This window comes from Nanorana parkeri, unplaced genomic scaffold (genome assembly GCF_000935625.1).
Source record: "Nanorana parkeri isolate BGI_ZX_2015 unplaced genomic scaffold, ASM93562v1 scaffold337, whole genome shotgun sequence".
Classification (NCBI taxonomy): Eukaryota; Metazoa; Chordata; class Amphibia; order Anura; family Dicroglossidae; genus Nanorana; species Nanorana parkeri.
In genome coordinates, this window is record NW_017306605.1 from 1,286,392 (window position 1) to 1,309,862 (window position 23,471).

Genomic DNA, 23,471 nt, shown 5'->3' on the forward strand with positions numbered 1-23,471 from the left:
TGTGTGTGGGTGCCGTTCTCTGTCTACAGATGACAAGCATTAGACCTGCACAGTGGTAGGAAGGCGTCACTTTAACAAAGCATTTTGATGGCGTCTACCAGCTTGATCCTTCCAATGCTGGAGAACAAAGGCCAGCTTATAACGTATATCCCTTCGTATGAAACTTGTCTCCTCATAAGCCAAGAGACCTCTACCATGGCTTCCTGTCTCCTGGGATGACGGGAGATCCCAGCTGGGAGCCGGGCGATCAACGCGCCACAGATACGTTAGGCTGGTATAATAATGTTCTACTTTGTCCATATGATCTGATGTTCCTTTTCCCCAGAGATGAGCAAGAAATCAGAAGTCCCCTCTGCTGCTCTGGCAAGTAGTCACAAGTCCCCTCTGCTGCTCTGGCAAGTAGTCACAAGCCCCCTCTGCTGCTCTGGCAAGTAGTCACAAGTCCCCTCTGCTGCTCTGGCAAGTAGTCACAAGTCCCCTCTGCTGCTCTGGCACAAGTCCCCTCTGCTGCTCTGGCACAAGTCCCCTGTGCTGCTCTGGCACAAGTCCCCTCTGCTGCTCTGGCACAAGTCCCCTCTGCTGCTCTGGCACAAGTCCCCTCTGCTGCTCTGGCACAAGTCCCCTCTGCTGCTCTGGCACAAGTCCCCTCTGCTGCTCTGGCACAAGTCCCCTCTGCTGCTCTGGCACAAGTCCCCTCTGCTGCTCTGGCAAGTAGTCACAAGTTCCCTCTGCTGCTCTGGCAAGTAGTCACAAGTTCCCTCTGCTGCTCTGCCAAGTAGTCACAAGTCCCCTCTGCTGCTCTGGCAAGTAGTCACAAGTCCCCTCTGCTGCTCTGCCACAAGTCCCCTCTGCTGCTCTGCCACAAGTCCCCTCTGCTGCTCTGCCACAAGTCCCCTCTGCTGCTCTGGCACAAGTCCCCTCTGCTGCTCTGGCACAAGTCCCCTCTGCTGCTCTGGCACAAGTCCTGCTTCTCTTGGGCATAAGCGATGTAATGTGCCCGAGCGTTGCATCCTGGGAAGGTGACACCGGCAGAGCATTGCTGGGAAATCTCATCTGTAATCTCACGAGATCTCAGGGTAAGGCATTTTCCTCCCCTGAGGAGATACGCTATTAGCGTAGCGAGGAAGCCGGCTGCGCATTTTGCATCGCTCCCGCTACGCTAATAGCGTATCTTCTCAGAAGCTGCACACCGCGTGCCGGTTTAAATAGTAACCAGCACGCTCTGTATGCATATTCTGACAGCGTGAGAGCCGGGACGCTGCGCTTGTCGGTGGATCAGATCAGGTGAGTATTAAAGAAAAAAAAAAAAAAAACATTTAAAATTGTATTTTAAAAATGTCATCTTGCCTTAGCCTGGTGGTCAGTGGGACTCCCTGGACCCTGGTTGTGGAGGAAGGGCAGTGTCAGAGATGATTGGAGGATCTACAGCCGAGTGATACACAAATCAGATACATTGTTGCTCAGAGTTCAGGGACTCGGATGTATTTGTAAGATTTAACTCCGGAGTTTAGTGTCACTTTAAACAAAGGAAAACTAAAGCAGCCACCACATCCAAGGACCGGTAAGCTGCAACATATTCCGTTTTTTGTTTTCGGGTTTAGTTACACTTTGAAACATTCTTACTAGGGATGCTCTGATGCCTAGCACGAGTACTTCCTGTATCAGGAAGCCGGGAAGCTTGTCATTACACGCTGCCCGGTTTCCTTATTGGCCCGGGAAACTGCTCCATGCTCTCTCGTCACTTGTGATGAGAGAGCATGGAGCCGACTTCCCGGCAAATCAGGAAGCCGGGTAGCGTGTAATGACGTGCTGCCCGGCTTCCCGATTGGTCAGAAAGCTAGCCAATCCGGAAGCCGGGTGCCGTGTAATGACGCAGCGCCCGGCATTCTGATTGGCCGGGAAGCCAGTAACATGCTCCCTCGTCATCTCATGAATCATAATATTAAGAAAGTGACCTAAAATCATTAGTTTGTATTGCGTTAGAAAAAATGTGACCTGGTCCATTTAAGAAAAAGTATCGGTAATTGGTATCGGCGAGTACTTGATCAAAAGTATCGGTACTCGGTCTTAAAAAAGTGGTATCGGTGCAATTCTTACGATAGATGAAGGAAATGTAACAAAATAAAATATGTGATTTGTGATTGAGAAGTCCTTTATAATAAGGAACCTTCTCTCTGCATATCCTAATGTATAATTCAGGTCGTGTTTCCGATGCCGGAGGAGATTTAATCAATGTTTAAGCAGCTCGCGGATTTCAGGTCCATCACGTATAGAAATAATTGCTGCTTCAGACAATGGACCTGACTCTGCTGAGCAGAGACACATAGCACGGGGGTCATGGACAGAGGCCGGTAATGGCCGCGCAGGAAAAAAGATGCGGCCATTATAACGGCTTGGATTGTTTTTTTCTTTTGTTCATATTGGAAGCAGATCGGTGAATTCTCCGGCCAGTGCGAGATCCGTGCAACAAAGACGGAGATACAAGTGCTCACGCTTGATGTGGATATAATGGTGGCCAATGGGCATGTTACAATACAAGTCATTCTTGGGGCAGATAAATGCTTAAGGAAATGTACAGAAGAGATGAAGCTCAGATCTGATGAGATAAAGAGGACCTGTCACTTAGCAGCAGACATAATACTACATCCTCATCCAATCACTCTCCAAAACCTGCCGCCTTCAACTTTGTAACATCTCCAAAATGTGCCCCTTCCTCACCAACGACACCGCAAAGCTTCTCATCCACTCACTTGTAATCTCTTGTCTCGAATAATGCAACTGCCTCCTCATTGGCCTTCCTCTACACAGGCTCCTCCCCCCTTCAGTTTATCATGAATGCAGCTGCCAGACTCATTCACCTAGCCAACCGCCCAATGTCTGCAATCCCTCCACTGGCTTCCATCTCCCACCCCCTCTGCCAATCCCTTCACTGCTTGCACTGCAACCCTCCTCTGCCAATCCTTGCACTGGCTTCCATCCCCTGCCCCCCTCTGCCAATCCCTCCATTGGCTTCCATCCCCCACCCCCCTCTGCCAATCCCTCCACTGGCTTCCAATCACCAAAGGATAAAGTGAACAATATTTACAACCACTTACAAAGTCATCCACAACTCCGCCCCCGGCTATATCTCTAACCTTGTCTCAAAGTATCACCCTAACCGCCCCCTCCGCTCTTCCCAAGACCTCCTGCTCTCTAGTTCCCTCGTCAACTCCTTCCATGCTCACCTCCAGGATTTCTCTAGAGTCTCTCCCATCCTTTGTAATTCCCTACCCCAACCTGCCAATCTATCAGCTGAGACCCCCCATGCGTCACTGCACCAAATCAATCAAATGTTGTACTGTATAAAGCCCTTCCATGTGTACCCTGTTTAGAGCTGGTTACAAATTGATGAGCGCGTTTGCCATTTGTTTTGCTTGACTGATTGGGTGCAGTGACGCATGTGGGGTCTCAGCTGCCGTTGTGATGTGCGGGGGCCTTTGTGCATCCCTGTGCCTTTAAGGGAGGTTGGGATTCCTCCTGTCAAACCTGCACCCAATTTTATCTTCTGCCCCCATGTGCTCCAAGATGGAGACTCTCATAGTTTAGAGTTAGGACCGCACTATATAGAGGTGCCTTGGCGCGGCTAAGCGGCTTTCACATATTCTGCCAGAAGACGTGTATCCAAACCTCTGATTTTAACCTTAGCGGTGAGACAAGTTTTTTTGCATGCTGGCTGGTGAGTGTGCCGGGAAACTTTTTGCTGTTGCAAAGAAAATCAAGAACATTCAGAACTGCCATTCATTTATCTGGAAACCTGACCTCCTAGGTTATCCCCAAAAGACATAATGAATTGCTATGTCACCACTGCTAGCAGATGCATACACTCTATGACTCTCAGACGTTAAGAGAGAAGGGCTCTTATTTTTTAATCTGCAAGTCAAGCACATAATTGGCCAAATGACACCGTGCCTGCACACGTTTGCATAATTCAGTTGTAGGGGACCACATTCAGAGGAACCGAAATACTGAAGACTTACTGAAGAGATGTGATTCTGGACTGCGCTACGGCAGAAGACCTCTAGTTAACCCTTCATGTTGCCTGTTTATACGTTTGCATAGCACACCACTTTAAAAGTGTCCTCTACGTCTCCAAAATCTGATCAGAACATTACCAGTAACTTGCTTTTCTATTAGCAGATGCTACTTGTTGTGGGACCAGGGGTACCCCCTTACCTGGGTGCCGGCGGGCACAGCGGGGATTTTAGGGTCTTTCTTGGGGTGATTTGGTGCCCAGCGGCGGCTGGTTGCGGGCGCGCTCACATGACGTTGCCGTGGCCTATTAGTCACCTCAGGTGCTGATCATCAATGGGGAGGGCCTTGTGTGCACACCTTCTCTCCTCGCCATCCCATTGGTCCACAGGGACCTGTAACTTCATTGTTGCCCTGACAACGGGGGCGTTTCTGGTCCATGCTGGGTTTAAATTCCAGCCAGAGCCAAGACTTGTTGCTGAGTTATTCTGCCGTACCCAAAGCAGCTATGAAGCCTCACTTCCTGTTTCCTGCCTACCTTCACCGCTATTTCCGCTATTTGGATCTCCTGGTTATCGACCCCTGACTTGACTTCCAGTTTATGATACCTGCTACCTGCCTTGACCTGGACTATACTCTGATGACACATTTTTGGATCATCCTATTTTGTACCTTATCCTGGACTTTCACTCTGGTGCTGTTCCTTGCCATTGGGTTCCACTCCAGCAGACAGGTGATTTCTCGCTAGCTAGGAAATGGTTAGGTGACTTTTGTTGGATATCTTCTAATCGGTTTGATAGGAAAACAATACATGTTCAACTTCTCTAACTACGCAAAAACCTGTCTCACTCTAAACACCTACACATCCCAGTGACGGCTCCAGCTTCAGCACTTTTATACTTTACATAAGAAGTGTTTAGCTGATAGCAACCTATGTGATCTGAACATCATCTTCTTCCCCTATACGTATGTCTATTGGAAGGCAGCACCTTTTTCATGATATCATGGATGAATACAAATTATAATGTCCACCAACTTCAATGTAACAAAGGAGCAGAGATGAAAGAGGAAAGGCAAATCTGGTCTTCCATTGATTCAATGCCGCGGATTCCATTACTCTGTCTGTGACATCTGATGAGACATCTTTGGTAAGGCACTATAAACCTAACAGGTATTGTAATGGTGAATTCCCTTCACACATCATTACCACCACTAGGTAGCGCCAAGGAGCATAGGCATTGCCTGTGCTCCCTGGCTCCATCTAGTAGCCGTGACATCTGATGAGACATCTTTGGTTTTTAGGATTTCTTGGCCAAAGAGCTTATGGAAAAAAAATATTTTTTGGCACAAAAAAGTCCCAAAATGGAATTTTTAGGATTTGTTACATTTATAATTGAGGAGTTTCTCCTGGAGGAGTATAAAGTACCACAGCAATTATTTCTGTCATACTTTGTCCCATTTAAGGCCATGAGAGAGCCTTGGGACCAACTAAGGTTATGAGAGAGACTCAGGACCAAATAAGGCCATGAGAGAGCCTTGGGACCAACTAAGGCCATGAGAGAGCCGTAGAAATAGCCAGGGCCATAAGAGAGTGCTGTCCCAATGGGATTCCATTACTCTCTGAGCAAATATTGAGCATATCAGCGAACTGGCAAAAAGTCATCAAGATGATCACTTACTAGGTAACTAATGAGTGAATACATCATAGGGTTAGACTATTTTCCAAGAAAACTTAGGCATCTTCCTCCTATACAATTTTGTAGGCCAATGACATCAAAGGGAGTTGGATTTCCAACCTTTGCTGTATTAAAAGTGTGATCCAACATAGCTCCTGCAGGCAGTCACTCACAGGACAGAAGATCCCGCTTTTTTTTTGGAGTGCAAGCTTTCTGTAGGAAAAAGGGCAATAGCCACACTTCCAGTGCTGTAGTGAATTTTTGAAAGCTCCTTTTGACCCATGAGATCCAAGTGCAGATCAGCTGGGTTGTTTCTTGTTGGAGCCAACTGACCCAGGACCAACTAAGGACATGAGAGCATTGGGACCAACTGAGACTATGAGAGAGCACCAGAGCTAACTAAGCCCATGAGAGAGCCTTGGAACCAACTAAGGCCATGAGAGAGCCCTCAGGACCAACTAAGGCCACGAGAGAGCTCTGAAACCAACTAAGGCCATGAGGAGTCCTGGGGCCAACTAAGGCCATCAGAGCCTTCAGGACCAACTAAGACCATGAGAGAGCTTTGCAACCAACTAAGACCAATGAGAGAGCCTTGGGACCAACTAAGGCCCTGAGAGAGCTTCGGGACCAACTAAGGCCATGAGAGAACACTCAGGACCAACTAAGGCCATGAGAGAGCCCTCAGGACCAACTAAGGCCACGAGAGAGCTCTGAAACCAACTAAGGCCATGAGGAGTCCTGGGGCCAACTAAGGCCATCAGAGCCTTCAGGACCAACTAAGACCATGAGAGAGCTTTGCAACCAACTAAGACCAATGAGAGAGCCTTGGGACCAACTAAGGCACTGAGAGAGCTTCAGGACCAACTAAGGCCATGAGAGAGCACTCAGGACCAACTAAGGCCATGAGAAAGCACTCAGGACCAACTAAGGCCATGAGAGAGCACTCAGGACCAACTAAGACCATGAGAGAGCCCTTGTGATCATCTAAGACCATGAGAAAGCCCTGGAACCATTTAAGGCCATGAGAGAGCCTTGGGACCAACTAAGGTTATGAGAAAGACTCAGGACCAACTAAGGCCATGAGAGAGCCTTGGGACCAATTAAGGCCATGAGAGAACCCTCAGGACCAACTAAGGCCATGAGAGAGCCGTAGAAATAGCCAGGGCCATGAGAGAGTGCTGGGACCAACTAAGGCCATGAGAGAACCCTGGAACCAACTAAGGCCATGAGAGAGCCTTGGGACCCCATAAGGCCATGAGAGAGCCATGGGACCCCATAAGGCCATGAGAGAGTCCTCAGGACCAACTAAGGCCATGAGAGAGCCCTGGAACTAACTAAGGCCATGGGCGAGACTCAGGACCAACTAAAGCCATGAGAGAGTCGTAGAACCAGCTAGGGCCATGAGAGAGCCCTGGGACCAACTAAGACCATGAAAGAGCCCAGGAACCAACTGAGGCCATAAGAGAGCCCGGGAACCAACTGAGGCCACAAGGGAGTCCTGGGACAAGCTAAAAAATTATTTGCTAAAGGAGTATCAGCTGTTCACTTAGCATGTGATTGGTTATTCTCTGTAGACTGAATGTTCACCACATTCAATAAGCAAAGTAAAAATTCCTTTGCAAAGACAGAACATTCTCTACTGCTTTAATGAATCAATCTCAATGTCTTTTAGGAATGTTCCCTTAGCTTAATGAATGTGGTTATCTGCTGCTAGCTATATCATGACTCAGATAAATGAGAACCTTCACAGACATCTCAGGATGTGTTATTATTCCAGTGTAGTCTTTGAGTATTGAGTTACATTCTTAGCTGCCAAAATTGTAGTGTATATTCATGCAGTAACTGTGCTCCCAGGAGTCCCCCTGTGTCTGGAATGAGCAGAATTCATTTTTAACTTTCAGACGCACTCCGAGTCTGGTTGTTTTGTCTTCAATACCTCTTGAGCCACTGTGGTAAGGGAAGTCAAAGGAAAGTCAAGACTATTGATGTAAAAAAAAAAAAGAAGCTGCCTGTCAGTGGCTCGGAAATTGTTAAAGTTGCTGGGTTAGCATTACAAAAATAATTTCCAGAAGCAAAAGTCTGCAGTGGCAATCTTCTTATTTCGGTATATAGGACCAAAGTGCTGATGGGTCCCCATTGCATCACTTTGGACTTCTATGGCTATCATTCACACTATATGGGCAAAGGTTTGTGGACCATTACACCTACAATTTATGGCCAAAAATACTGTATGTCAGGGGCTTTCTAGTGAAGGATACAGTTAATGCTACAGCATATGAAGGTATTTTAGACAATTGGGCGCTTCCAGCCTTGTGGTCACAGTTTGGTGAAGGCTATTTTCCTTTCCACCATGACTGTCCCCTGTGTACTAAGCCAGCTCCATAAAGACATGGGGTGACCAGTTTGGTGGAGGAACTCAAGTGTTCTAAACAGAGCCCTGACCTCAACCCTAATGAACACCTTTGGGTTTCAATGGAACGCTGATTGTGAGCCAGGTCTCTTTATCCAAGATCAGTACCTGTCACAGTTCCAGGGATGTGAGCCCAGAAGCAAGCAGGCAACGTGGGATCCTCCAGAGCATGGGGTCGTAGGGCTAGTCAGTATTCTGCCAGGGACCCCCCTCACGGAAGTTTGGGCTTAGCTGCGTGCTGACCCCAGCTTGCGACTCCTGGGTTCAACCCGCTCGAGTGTAAAGAGTACCCGTACAAACAGGAGACGGAGAACGTTGCTGCGTTCCAGTCAGCGCTGGCAAAGTAAGAGGGCAGGAGAGAAAACAGAGATCTGGGAACCGGGCCGAAGGTCAGGGCTGGCAGCAGACAAAGATATTCAGGAGAACAAGCCAAGAGCCAATCCAGGGAAAAGCAAGTCAGGAGCAAAGGCAAAGATGGGAGCTCGGAGAAGTGTTGCTCAAGCAAAGCAGGCTGGGCAGGAAGTAACAAGAAGCAAGGTATTAGGGATGCACTGATACCGATTTTCCTGTATTGAGTACGAGTACAGATATATTTTTTTCGGTACTCGCCGATACTGAATACGGCTACCGATACCGGAAGTCCCATTAAAGGAGAACTATGAGGGGGGTGCTTTTCACTCACCTCATAGTTCTAGCCGACCTGTGACAATGAGACTGTTACAGGGCGGCTCAGTAGATCGGGAGGTGAGCGAACACATACCGAGTTCGCTCGCCTCTCGATCCTGTCACGGCTCACGGCTCCATGCTTGCTCGTCACCTAGTGACGAGGGAGCATGGAGACGGCTTCCCTGCTAATCTGCACCAGGTGACGAGAAAGCATGGAGCCGGCTTTCTGGCCAATCAGGAAACCGGGCCGTGTGTCAGGACTCGCTGCCCGGCTTCCTGATACCAGAAGCTCAAGTATCGGGCCAGGCATCGGAGCATGTGGGCGAGTACAAGTACTCGCTCAAATACTCGGCATCGGCACCGATACTGATACTAGCATCGGTATCTGTGTATCCCTACAAGGTATATTAAGTATCAGGTGAGGCGGGCAACACTCATAACTGCTAGTTCTGTGCAGCAAGAGCAGAGCACCACAGGTGCCAGCAGACCCACAGCAGCAAAGAGGTAAAAATGAATGCAAGCCTGCTGCAGCACAGGTAACAGATTAGCCCTGCGGCACAAATTCCCACAGACCAGTCTCGTAAAAAGTCTTTACAGAAGAGTGCAGGCCGGTATAGCCTCAAAGAGTGGGTTCTGGAACAACATGTCCTACAAGCTCATGTAGGTGCGATGGTCCGTTGTCCACAATCGTAGTGCACATTGCAGTGCAGGAAATGTTTTATAGCCAAATAAGAATGAATGAGACATTGTGCAGCCCTAAGATAAACTGCAGCGGTGAGGAATGTATTTACAGATAAACCACCATGCACCTAAACCCTCCCAGCTCCACAAATACGGATCGGAGAACGTCTGCAGAGTCAGCAATTGTTTCTGTCCCGCCGGGGACATAATGATCTGCCCGATGTTTCCCAAGATATTCTCCACCTAAATTAACCGCGGCTTAATTAAACAATTAATATCCAGTAAAAACATTTCTAATTTAATTAAGCCGAGGTTAATTTCATTAGAAAATGATTTGGGAAATGGAACTAAAGCCCGTTATCTCCCAGCCACGGAAAGAGTTTGGAACTTTGTACTGGTAATATTTTCTGTGGCTGTGCGAGTAAAGGGAAGATGTTCCCGGTGCCCGTGGTGATGAACGCCGCTCTGATCCAGAGAAATCTTCCTCTGAAGTCTGCAGGTGAACCATCACATCAGGCGGTGCTGATCTCCTGGGTACCCCACAGCTCTGCATGGGCTACAGAAAAGGTAAGTATTTACTTCTTTTTACAAGTATGGCTTCATCTAACTTGTATGCTGTAGCGGCAGGGTCACTTTAAGGGATTCGTTAGGTGCACTAAAGCAGTGTTCCCCAACCCCCGGGCCGCACAGTCTCAGTGCGGTCCGGTCATGCAATATATGGCAGTGCACGGTCCCGGTGTTCGAACACCGGGGCCCCGCACTGCCGACGGGCTTCACAGTGAGGGGGCGGGTCCTGTGACTCCCCTCCCCTCCCGGCCGCGTCTATAGTAACAGGCGGCGGGAGGGGAGGTGAGTCACACGCCCCGCCCCCTGCAGTGAGTGCACACATCAACACATGGCTGCTGCTCCTGGAAGGGTGAGTCTGAGCGGGGGAAGGGTGTCTTACATCATGTCATTAGACGTGGATTATAATGGGGAATATTACACTGTAATGTTCCCTATTATAATCTATTTCTCTGATTAAATGATTACAGGTAGGCATGTGATCTATCAAAGTTTGAGACTACGTTAGAATGTGTGACCAGTGACGTGGTCACACATTTTAACGTAACCTCGCCCAGTTTTTCGGTGGTGGAATAGGTGAAGAATTCCAACGCTTTCATTTTTTGGTGTAACTGTATTTTATTTTATTTTGAAGGCATTTTTAAATACAATTAAATTAAAATTATTAAATCAAAACAATCTAAAATATAAACAATCAACGTCCCCCTCTCAGCGGGCCACGGTAAAATTATCAAACGTTGACCGGTCCGCGGAGATAAAAAGGTTGGGGAGCACTGGTCTATAGTACCCAATACTTGAATGTACAGGTGTTTAGTGTTCGTGAGATTTCACCTGTCAAGCATTCTAACACTAACAACAACATACAAAGCCATCCACAACTCCGCCCCAACCTACATCACTGACCTCATCTCAAAGTATCACCCAAACCATCCTCTCCGCTCCTCTCAACACCTCCTGCTCTCTCTAATTACCTCCTCCCTCGCTCGCCTCCAGGACTTCTCCAGAGCACCCCCCATCCTGTGGAACTCCTTACCGCAATCTGTCTGCCTATCTCCTACACTGCCCACCTTTAGTCGATCCTTAAAAACCCATCTCTTCAGGGAAGCCGATCTCATCTCAACATAACTGCCTTTTACTTCCTCCAATAACTCAATCTAAACAATTATTACCTTGTGTATCACTCAACCCTCCCACTAGATTGTAAGCTCTCACGAGCAGAGCCCTCCTAACCCTATTGTACTGAAACTCTATTGTATCGTAACTGTACTGTCTCCTCCATTTTGTAAAGTGCTGCGCAAATTGTTGGCGCCATATAAATATAATAATAATGTTGTAGTCAAATAATTGGGATTGCTGAGATTTCTTCATAGAACAAGACATATTCTATTGGCCATTACAGGGGCACAACCACGATGGCTCGCTTACCATTTTGCAGCACTCAGTAAACGTACAGTATGTGTGTATTATTATTCTTTTATATTGAAGCTTTTGTCAGAATTCACTATTGAAAAGTCCGCTGGCTTTGCTGTGTTAATAAGTGAGAGGCGGCACGGTGCACGGTACATGGAATGAACACTTCATGGGCTAATGAGATGTAAAGCTCTTGTGAAATACACAGAGTAGAGTATGAAGCTCCGGAGGGCTTGGGTCAACATACAGACTTTTGCTCTTTTGTTTGCACACTGGAAAAAGCTTGCCACATACAGAAATATATATACAGTATATTTGAATGGAAACATTGATGATTACATAGTGTGGTATTGTGTGGGAATCCCACGGTAGAACGGGGGGGTTTTAGTCACCCAGGACTCTCAGCCAGAAGGGCTGAACAGTTCCAGGAGGCAAGTTCCTGTACTGGGAAAGAGCTGACTTTGCGGCTCTTCCCAGGTTTTCTGGATTTGGCATGGGATCCTGGAACCGGGAGATTTCTAAGAAAATTGGAAGTGATGATATCTCCATTCCTGGGTCTGTGGTTTAGTAGTGGCCAGCACCTGATGATTGCACACCTGTGCACACAAGGGATGTGTTTAAGAGTCCCACGAGAGGTGGACTGTGGCTCTGTTAAGAAAAACCCTAATGTCCAGGGACTGGGACAGAGGGAGTCTGTGCAACAACTTGGATGTCACGATCCGGGATCAGGCTCAGAGTCCAGTAGCTGAAGCAGCAGGCAATTCATGGTATAACAGGCCGGGTTCGGTACACAAGCAGACGGTGGTAGTATAGGAGCAGGCAGAAGCGTAGTCAGAGAACAAGCCGAGGTCAGGAGCCAAAGGTATCAGGTATGAAGCAGAAGACGGTGAGAGTAGTCGGTGAATCAGCAGCCAAAGGTGTGTACACGGGTAGCAGTATGAGTGGATTGTATCACAGAAGGCGCTGGAAGGAAGATATTGGCAGGAGCACAATAATCTGGCAAACAGGAAGTGCAGAGGCGGGGCTAAAATAGGAAATTCAAGGGAGGAGCTAGGAGTTCAGAGTTCAGCAGAAACTAGGTTTACCTGAGGATCACATAGGAGATCAGGCAAGGAGCTATCCAAGGTTCTAAGGTGGCTCAGCAGGTAGAACCACTGCCAGCTACAGCAGAGGCCCTGGGTTCAGATCTGGTTCCTGACACTTGAGTTGGTGAGATTGTCATACATGCGGTTTTGCTGAAATACAAGCGGACCTTGTTATTGTTGAAACTTTGATTTCTGTTACGGAAGAAATAAAAGGCTGTTCCTTAAGTGCTCACCATATGTGTGAAGTCCACCAGATCTCACGATAGATAGATAGATAGATAGCAACAAATGTCTAAAATCTTAATGGGAGGTTAAACCGCCATCTTTTCTTCCAAGGAAACACTGTATGTATGAAGGAGCTGACTGTTTGTTTCCTTTACAGGTGCAGAACATCTCCCAGTCTATGGAGGTCCTTGACCTACGAACATTTCGAGATCTGCAGTATGTGCGCAACACCGAGTCCTTAATGAAAGTCCTGGACACCAAGCTGAGGGCCACAGACAGCCAGAGAAGTATTAATGCTAAAAGCTTTCAGGTACTTTGAAATGAGCAGCCGCATTATCTGGGATTAAGGTCTAGACTTTGTAGAGTGTTTGCAATCATAAACAGAACGGAAAACACTTCTGTGAGCTTTCACGGAAGAAACAAGGACTCCAGCAATGTGAACTTCACAGCTCTAAAAGCTCTTTAGTTGACGTCTTTTGCCGACATTGGAGCCTGGCTGAGTGCCAAGGCTTGCTCTTTCTGTCCTCTTCCACTTCCTAATTGTTGTTTTGAATAGTTTGGATGAATGAGATGTCAGGATCTGAATGTTCTTCTCAGCGATTCTTTATTTTCCTCCAGTATAATATTTGTTTTGCTGGAGACGTTATGATTTGTAGCTCTTAGAAAGCGATGGGCTCTTCCAGGAAGGGGACTGATTGAGAGGGATGCGGTTGTATTGAGTTGGGTTTCTGTGGACAAGGTGGCACCATCACGCATTTTGGCTGTTGTACTGTTAGAGGATGAGATAATAATACTTTTGTTGGCCATATGTCCCCATTCTCCCGACGCAGTGCTGGAACTACCACAAGTCTTTGACTCCAAATTAGATTGAGAACATTGATTCATGGACTACCAGGAATTTAAAATACAGATTCATATTATTATAGGATCTATAAAGTGCCAACAAAACATTAACATATAACATTACAGGAGGACCTGGATAAAATAGGGGAGGGGCATTAATGTAAAAGACAAGATGGGCAGGAGGGTCCTGCTACTAAAATCTAAAAGGAAGGGGGCAAGTGATACAAAAGGTAATAACTGTGACAGAATGAGTTGATGGAGTAAGTAAAAGTTTAGTTGTTGGGTGGAGGTGGGATAGGCTTCTTTGAAGAGATGGGTTTCCAGGGATCGCCTAAAGGAGGACAGAGTAGGAAATAGCTGGACAGGTTGGAGTAAGAAGTTCCAGAGGATGAAGGAGGCTGTAGAGAAGACCTAGAGGAAGAGATGAGTTTTCAGGGATTGCCTAGGAGGCTCTAGAGAAGGCCTGGAGGAAGAGATGAGTTTTCAGGGATTGTCTAGGAGGCTCTAGAGAAGGCCTGGAGGAAGAGATGAGTTTTCAGGGATTGACTAGGAGGCTCTAGAGAAGGCCTGGAGGAAGAGATGAGTTTTCAGGGATTGCCTAGAGGTGGACAGAGTTGGAAATAGCTGGAAAGGTTGGAGTAGGAAGTTCCAGAGGATGAAGGAAGCTCTAGAGAAGGCCTGCAGGTGCTCATTTGAGAAGGTGATGACTTCACTAGAAAGCAGGAGGTCCTGAGAGGAGCGAGGAGTACAATTTGGGTGACATTTTGAGACGCGGTCGGTGATGTCGCTCGGAGCAGAGTTGTGGATGGCTTTGCATGTTGTTATCGGTTTGTTGAAAAAATTTTTTGTTGAGGGAGCAGAAGCAAATTAGCAGAGAGGGGATGGAAGCCAGTGGAGGGATTAGCAGAGAAGGGATGGAGACTGATGCCAGTGGAGGGATTAGCAGAGAAGGGATGGAGACTGATGCCAGTGAACGGGATTGGCAGAGAAGAGATAGCTATGGAAGCCAGTGGAGGGATTGGCAGAGAGGTGCAGGGGATGGAAGCCAGTGGAAGGATTGGCAGAGAGGGTCAGGGGATGGAAGCCTGTGGAGGGATTGGCAGAGAAGGGATGGGGATGGAAGCCAGTGTGAGATATTAGCAGAGAGGGGTGGGGGATAGAAGCCAGTGGAGGGATTGGCAGAGAGGGGTGGGAAAAAGGATGGAAGCCAGTGGAGGGATTGGCAGGGGGGTGTGGGGATGGAAGCCAGTGGAGGGATTGGCAGAGAAGGGATGGGGATGGAAGCCAGTGGAGATATTAGCAGAGAGGTGTGGGGATGGAAGCCAGTGGAGGGATTGGCATCGAGGGTCAGGGGATGGAAGCCTGTGGAGGGATTGGCATAGACAGTTGGTGACCACTGAGCGATTGGTAAAGTGAATACGTCTGGCAGCAGCATTCATTAAAGACTGAAAGGGGGACAGACTATGTAGAGGTAGGCCAATGGAAGGGAGCTGCAGAGGTCAAGGCGAGAGATAACAAGGGAGTGAAATAGTAGCTTGGTGGTGAAATTGTTTTAAGATGTCACCTGTATATGTGTATGACACGGGAGGACTGCGACATTTGGCCTGGGGGGGCAAACACAACCAATTGATTTCTTGCTTGTTAGGGACAGATTTCTGTGCGCTTAAGTAAGTGTACCACACCAAGTGTGCAATGGTTCCTTATTGGCTAGAGGAAAGGTGGGTGCCCCTTGTGGACACGGATTGTGACATACCTTCCAGCATGAGTTTCCTTTGCGCCTCTTGTCATTTGGCCGATTGATGACTGAGAGCCGCTCAGGAAGCTGTTGCCAGAAGATTTCCCTCGGCCTGATGCTTTTTGTTCATCGTATCAGCGCTCTGTGTGCCGAGCTCAGTTCTCTGGCTTTCTGTGTTGATTGAGAGGAGTGACTGCAATGTTACGCCTGCCAATAGCTGCTGGAGGAAGTATCCTGCTCTCTCCTCCCTTCTCAGTGCAATTCTGTGGATTCAGCCATTATTATTATTATTATTATACGGGATTTATATAGCGCCAACAGTTTGCACAGAGCTGTACAATATAAGGAATATATTACAATCACAATACAATTCAAGACAGGATGGTAAGGAGGGCCCTGCCCCTGAGGGCTTACAATCTAATAGGGAGGGCCCTGCCCCTGAGGGCTTACAATCTAATAGGGAGGGCCCTGCCCCTGAGGGCTTACAATCTAAAAGGGAGGGGCCAGTAATACATGAGGAGGGAGCTGTGTGGGGATGAATTGTCTGAGAACGTGATGGTTGAGCAATCAGGTTGAGGTAGGATAGGCTTTGCTGAAGAGATGAATCGTTAGGGAACGCCTAAAGGCAGTCACGGTGGGTGACAGACGGACAGGTTGGGGTAAAGAATTCCAGAGGATGGGAGAGACTCTAGAGAAGTCCTGGAGGCGAGCCATCTCACCAGATCTGTATAACAAGAAGCCCTCTTACCTCCTGATCTTGTGCATGGACACTGGATTAGCTGGCCCCTACTACTGAGGCTTTCCTCTCCATCGATGAGTAACCAATCATCTCAGCTAGAGCCAAGCTGTTACCAAAGTAACGAGCAACAACCTCCTGTGCAGTGTCTGGCTTCCTCCAGCATGAAGTGCGTTCATCCATGTATCCACACAGCATGTGCAGAGTTTATTCTACACTTCTAACTGCTGCTCAGTTACTGCACAACCCCCTTCCTCCCTCTGATATCCCTTTCCTAGGTATAGGATCCAGGAACCTGACCCCTGCACTCTGCATTACTTACTCTGACCACTGAACTCTGGACATTACACACTTTTGACCCCTGCAATGTATGTTTTACACACTCCTGACCCCTGAACACTGTGTGTTACTTACCCCGACCCCTGCACTCTGTGCGTTACCTATTCCTGACCTCTGTGCTCTATTTGTTACTTACTCCTGAACCCTTCCCTCTGTATGTTACTTTCTCCTGATCCCTGCACTCTGTATGTTACTTTCTCCTGATCCCTGAACTCTGTGCGTTACCTATTCCTGACCCCTGCACTCTGTGTGTTACCTATTCCTGACCCCTGCACTCTGTGTGTTACATATTCCTGACCCCTGCACCCTGTGCGTTACCTATTCCTGACCCCTGCACCCTGTGCGTTACCTATTTCTGACCCCTGCACTTCATGTGTTACATACTCCTGACCCCTGAACTTAGGGCATTAAGCACTCTTGACCCCTTCACTTTGTGTGTTACACACTCCTGACCCCTGTACTTTGTGCATTGCTTTTTCCTGACCCCTGTACACTGGGCATCATACACTTATGACTAGGGATGCACTGATACCGATACTAGTATCGGTATCAGTGCCGATACATAGTATTAGGGTGAGTACCCGTACTCGCCCAAATGCTCCGATACCTTCCTTGATAACGGAACCTTCGGTCAGAGGAATATTTCCTCTGCCAGTTAGTGCTGTAGGTAATGACCTCCCTGCTTCCTGATTGCCCGGGAAGCCGGCTCCATGCTGATTGGCTGTGAAGCCAGCTTCCTGGCCAATCAGCATGGAGCCGGCAAAAACATGGAGCCGGCTTCCCAAGAAATCAAGAAGCCGGGCGGTGTGTCATTACCCGCTGCCCAGCTTCCCGATTGCCTAGGAAGCCAGCTCCATGCCAGCGGAAGCACCAGTATCGGTACCCCTATATCGGCAAGTACCGACAGCAAAATATCGGTACTCATTACCGAAAAACCATTGGTATCGGTGCATCCCTACTTTTGACCACTGCCCTTTTTGTGTTACACACTCTGGACCCCTGCACACTGTGCATTATACACTCCTGACTCCTGCACTATGTGAAACTTTTGACCCAGAACAGAGTAGGCTCAGGGTTTGTTTTTTCAACCATACCCCTTTAGGACCCTCCCACTGTTAGCACAATTTAGCTGATTTTCAAAATAGATCCCAGGTACGCCCTGCAACCCTCCCATTCTATTTGCACATGTTCAGGTTGAGGGTGGTGCATGGACCAGAGAACACCTGACATGCATCTTTTTTTAAATACTGGCACCTGTAGCAGGGACGTCCCGAGGCCGGGTGTCACCCGGAACGGTTACCGGATGACACCCCGTTGTGACGTCATCCCCTCCTCTTACATATCTTGTCCAGACACCCCTGGGGTAGAGCACAGAGAGTGAGAGAGGGCATAGAGTGGCACGGGTGTCAGGAGTCCAGGAGACGAAAGCTCACTTCTGGCAGCAGGCTTGGCAATGAGATGCTTGTGCAGACTGGCAGGAAGTTTCCCTGGGAAGAGGCAGACCAGAAGGCAGATGGCCAGGACACATTATGGCAGACTTACCTTGCAGACAATCCCCTCCAGCGCTGCAATGTGAGCACACTACTCCATCACTGGTGCTTCCATCTTCTCCTGGTCTTCTTCTGGGTTCGGTGTATGGGCTTGGATGATGTAACGCCGGCACATGCAGTGGGCTGAATGGCTCCCTTTGTTGAGAGGGATGCCAGCCAGGGAACCATACATAAGGCCTTTAGGTTTGTATTCTTGATTTGGAGTATGTTCAGGATGTGGCACATGTGTGCATTGGGGAGAGCAGGAAAGAAGGAAAAGAAGTTAGCACATTTGGTTCTCTATAGGCAACAATGGGAGACTCAATAATATGATTAACGGTTTAGTGTCTCCAAGGACCGAACATCACAGAGAGAGTTGGGCCTGGCGAATAAACATTGGCCAGGTAATTAACATGACTATTGTTGCCGGGAACTGGATTTCCCATGAGAGAACAGGAAAGCCAAATGTGTCCTGAGTGGCAGGTAATGTGGGGAAGGTTCTGCCAGACGTGCTTGTGGGCTGGCGGCGTGGAGAGGAAGCCACTGGCAGGAAGTGGCCTGAAAAATAAGAGAGCAAGGATTTTATAGCCAGGGGATGTAAGACCGCCCCCTGGTCACCAAGGCAACCAGGAGGCTTCCCTCCCCGGGAACCAATGGCAGGCGAGAGGGCTGGAAGGTGCGTGCTGGGAACCTCCCCCAGCAAGGCCCAAACCTGATAGTCCGGGCATTTTGCGCATGCGCACCTGCAACCCCGACGCCAGGAGTTCTACCAGGCTGGAGGAGAACCCCGTCCCCTGCACCGTACCCGTTGCCCCCCGAGGAGAGGTAACACCCCTGGTTTCCTGACAGGTTCTTCATACCTAGAGCAAACAAGCTATCATTCAAATGTGCAGCGAATGAGCACGCAGCCAATCATTTCCCACCTTATTAATATTCCCCTCTACATCTTTGTATTAGACTACTCAGTTTCCTTCACCCACAGGCAGTGATTTAGGGTGGAGCCTTAGCAGTGGCGTCACAAGGGGGGTGCGGGGGGTGCGGCCCGCACCCGGGTGACACCATTGGAGGGGTGACACCAAAATATGATGTGACACTGCCACGTACAATATATATATACTCTTTTTAAAGATTAGGATTTCCAGAACTTCTCCCTGACCTCGCAGTGTCCCTGCGCCCACTCAAGACGTCCTGCCACAGCTGAGATACTTAATCAATTTTCAGCATTATTAAATTTGTGCAGCTCCAGCAGGACTGGATCTGGCCGCATTTCATGATTTAGAGTAAGTTAGCAGCTGGCAGCTCAACAGCTATGAATCGTTAATGTGCAGGCAGCACTGGGGGATACGGGACGCACACAGAACCCGAACTACAAGCGCAGCGAGAGGCGCGTGTCTTTACAGCTCCTGTCCATTGCAGCTATATGGAGAAATAATTAGGACTGGTAACATTTAACCAGTTGAACGATCTTTATGTCGTCTCCCGTGACAGAGGAGAGGACATTCGCCTTTCCGTAGCGAATTATCGAAGCAGAAACATGTTAGTCACATTCAGCCGGTCTCGTATGTAATCCGAGCCACTTCTCCAGTTCTAATGAGTATCCGGGATGTATCCCTAACCCAGGCCCGGCGCTACCGCAAGGCAAGTAAGGCGGGCGCCTAAGGCGCTGCAGGGCGAGGGCTGAAAAAACAGGGCATTTTGACAAGTATTGTACTTGCCAAAATGCCCCGATGTTTGCGCTATGTTATAACCCAACACTTATATCCACACACGTAGCACAGACATAGGGTGGCCACCGCTTCTTCCAGAGAAACCTGAACACCATAACGTCGTTTTTGGGGGGAGAATATACAGGAGAGAGCGAGGAGAGACAGCCTGGAGAGAGAGTTAGGAGAGACATCCAGGAGAGCGATTGAGGAGAGACACACAGGGGTGAGAGCAAGGAGAGACAGCCTGGGGTGACAGCGAGGAGAGACAGCCTGGGGTGACAGCGAGGAGAGACAGCCTGGGGTGACAGCGAGGAGAGACGGCCTGGGGTGACAGCGAGGAGAGACAGCCTGGGGTGACAGTGAGGAGAGACAGCCTGGGATGACAGCGAGGAGAGACAGCCTGGGGTGACAGCGAGGAGAGACAACCAGGGGTGAGAGCAAGGAGAGACAGCCTGGGGTGACAGTGAGGAGAGACAGCAGGGGGTGACAGCGAGGAGAGACAGCCTGGGGTGACAGCGAGGAAAGACAACCAGGGGTGAGAGCAAGGAGCAAGGTAATGACCTATGTGGCCTGGTGATATTGTCCTATTAGTGGTGGTAATGACCTATGTGGCATGGTGGTATTGTCCTATTAGTGGTGGTAATGACCTATGTGGTCTGGTGATATTGTCCTATTAGTGGTGGTAATGACCTATGTGGCCTGGTGGTATTGTCCTATTAGTGGTGGTAATGACTTATGTGGCCTGGTGGTATTGTCCTATTAGTGGTGGTAATGACCTATGTGGCCTGGTGGTATTGTCCTATTAGTGGTGGTAATGACCTATGTGGCCTGGTGGTATTGTCCTATTAGTGGTGGTAATGACCTATGTGGCCTGGTCGAACCGAAGGCCCAGCCGAAGTGTCAGCAAAAGCGGGGCGAAGGCCGGCCGTCAGCCCTGCAAATGACAGCTGGGCGGAGCCAACCGTGATCTCACAGCTGGCTCCGCCCAGTTGTAATGACAGATCAGCGCCCCCAAATGACCCGGGGACGCTGAACTGTCATTAAACAATAACAATTGCTAGTCATTGGCCGAGACCTGCTGGAAGACTCTAACAGGTGCCGGACAAAAGGAAACAGTTGGGCGGAGCTAGCTGTCACTGTTAATTTCACCAAAATATTCACCAAATTTTTTTTTTTAATAATTTTTTTTGTTAAATATTTATTTACATTTTAAAAATCTTTTAATGATTTGTCATATTTATTTTAGTTAATAAGGGTACCGCATGCAATTCCATGGCAGCGAGTGTGAGCTGCCGGAGCTTCGGGTCAGACGATCCAGATGTTGGATCAGCCCGTGTCAAACTCCTTCTGCACTTCGGCTCAGCCGAACATGCAGAGCACCGACCGAGGGCGGCCGACGTACGACTGAGATCAGCCGTACTGAGCCGGAGTGATTAGCCGAACGTTGTTTCGGCTCACTTCACTCCGGCTGGGTTACATCCTCGGCAGCTTTGTGGATAACACCCAAGTTTCCGATAAAACAACTTGGTAAGCAGATGTCACATTGTGTCACATTGTTTCATGGATTGTATCCGTTGTATCTGATACTTTGTAGTTTCATTCACACAGTGCGGCTTTTATGATCAATCTTAAAGTAGAACTATGAGGGGGGGGGGGGGGGCTTTTCACTCACCCCATAGTTCTAGCCGCCCTGTGACAATAAAAAAACTCTGCCTCTAGATAGGCAGAGCGAGCTGTCACTCACGCAGCTGGGCGGATCCCGTCATCTACGTCGGGATCCGCTCCGGCTGCGGCGTCTCAGTATACCGCCAGCTGTAGCTCCCTATATACTGAGCCTAGGGTGACGGGAGGGCGCTAGTTTGTGTCCTCCCGTTACCCTAAGGAGAACTATGGGGGAAAAACACTGACCCCATAGTTCTCCTTTAACATTTTTTATTTGTGCGTCCGGTGTCACATTTTCAGTTGTGTGCTTTATTTTATTTTTATAGCTTACGGCACCTCATTGCCATCGCTTTGTTTTTGGTAAATCGGGAACGGATCGATTAGGAAAGTTCCTGTCCATTTGTGTTTGCCGGCCGAGGAGAAATTCTAATTGACTTCCATTTGTTCTAGTTCATTTATTCCGACCTTTAGCAGCGCTGAGCCGACACCATAGTGTTGCGTCGTCGTGTCATTTTGTTAGTTATTGTTGCACAAGTCCGTTACCTCGTTTACCTTTTACAATTCTCTGCAATCCTCTGTGGAGAGTCAGCAGGGCTGAGAGCAAAGAAGGGGTTAACTTGGGAGGGCAGGTACTTCCCCTACAGCCCTTCCTGTTAAAGGAGAACTATGGGGTTAAGGCTTTTCCCCATAGTTCTCCTTAGGGTAACGGGAGGACACAAACTAGCGTCCTCCTGTCACCCCAATCTCAGTATATAGGGAGCTACAGCTCGCGGTATACTGAGACGCCGCAGCCGGAGCGGATCCCGACATCGATGGCGGGATCCGCCCAGCTGCGTGAGTGACAGCTGCCTCGGCCTATCTAGAGGCAGAGCCAGCTGTGCCCGCCCCCTCCCCCGTCCGTTCCGCCAGTCAGCGCTGGCGCATCGGAGCAGGGAATCCAGCCCCTCCCCTGTCATGGCAGAGAGCCGTGACAGGATCGAGAAGTGAGCGAACGCAGGTATGTGTTCTCTCACCTCCCGATCTACTGAGCCGACCTGTGACAGTCTCATTGTAACATGTCGCCCCGAACTATGAGGTGAGTGAAAAGCCCCCCCTCCCCCCTCATAGTTCTCCTTTAAAAGGCAACACAGGTGAGAGAGGAGCGGGGAAGCTGAGAGACAGACAGAAAGCTCTGGGTGTGGGGCTGCTCAGAAGCAAGTGGACTCTATCTTGGTGAGATCACCTAAACGCACTACGCAGTGCAATCTTTATTGAAAGACTTTTTCGTTATGTTTGATGTTTTGCTGAGGAAAGCTGTTTGTTCTGTTACCACTGGATGAAATAAAAGCTGCTTATTTATGTCGGACTGTGTTGAAGACGCATGTGTACCCCTGGGGTTCCCCACACCTCCTGGGGTGACCCGACCTTCTGCACCAAAAATAGGCGCGGGCTCGGCTTACAGACTTTGCCATAGGTGAAGTGTTGTGCCGTGTTAGCTGCAGGTAGCGGTAAGAAAGTAAAATCGAGGAGGTGATACCTTTCCTTTCCTGAGAACATTTTGAGGTGCAAGCCTTCAAAAACACTTAGGGGGGCTATTCACTAAGCCGGCAAAGGCAGCCGAGTATATAACCCAGCCGAAGTGAAGTGAGCCCAACGCTGTTCGGCTATATTCACTTCTGGCTTGTACGGCTGATTTCAGCCATACATCGGCTCTATATGGCTGCCTCCGGTCAGCCGAACATGCTCTGTATGTTCGGCTGAGCCAAAGTCCAGAGGGACTTCGACTCAGCCGATCCAACATCTGGATCGGCCGGGCAGAAGCTCAGGCAGCTCACCTATTCTCATATATTCTCATAGGGGCCGAACGGCAGTCAGTGAATAGCCGAATGCCCTCTAGTGATAATAAAGATCTATATAGAGGGATCAGGACCTCCTTCCCCCTGCTGGGGACCCCTCTAGTGATAGATCTATATAGAGGAATCAGGACCTCCTTCCTCCTGCTGGGGACCCCTCTAGTGATAATAAAGATCTATATAGAGGAATCAGGACCTCCTTCCTCCTGCTGGGGATCCCTCCAGTGATAATAAAGATCTATATAGAGAAATCAGGACCTCCTTCCAAGACCCCCTAGATGTTTTTCCTGTGGTCCCCATTGTACCCTCTATACCCTGTCAGTGGATCATTATTTTGCATTTTGAAACATTGAACTGCAGTTTC

General features: G+C 48.7%; 1 protein-coding gene across 5 annotated transcripts in view; it reads left to right on the forward strand.

Annotated features, from left to right (window-relative positions):
* The window catches only part of OLFM2 (olfactomedin 2), a 129,969-nt gene that overhangs the window by 54,658 nt on the left and 51,840 nt on the right, over window positions 1-23,471 (forward strand). For all 5 annotated transcript variants that reach the window (XM_018558404.1, XM_018558403.1, XM_018558406.1 and 2 more), the window contains one exon: window positions 12,883-13,035. In XM_018558404.1, the coding sequence (XP_018413906.1) occupies window positions 12,883-13,035 (153 nt within the window). The remainder of the gene's footprint in view (window positions 1-12,882; window positions 13,036-23,471) is intronic.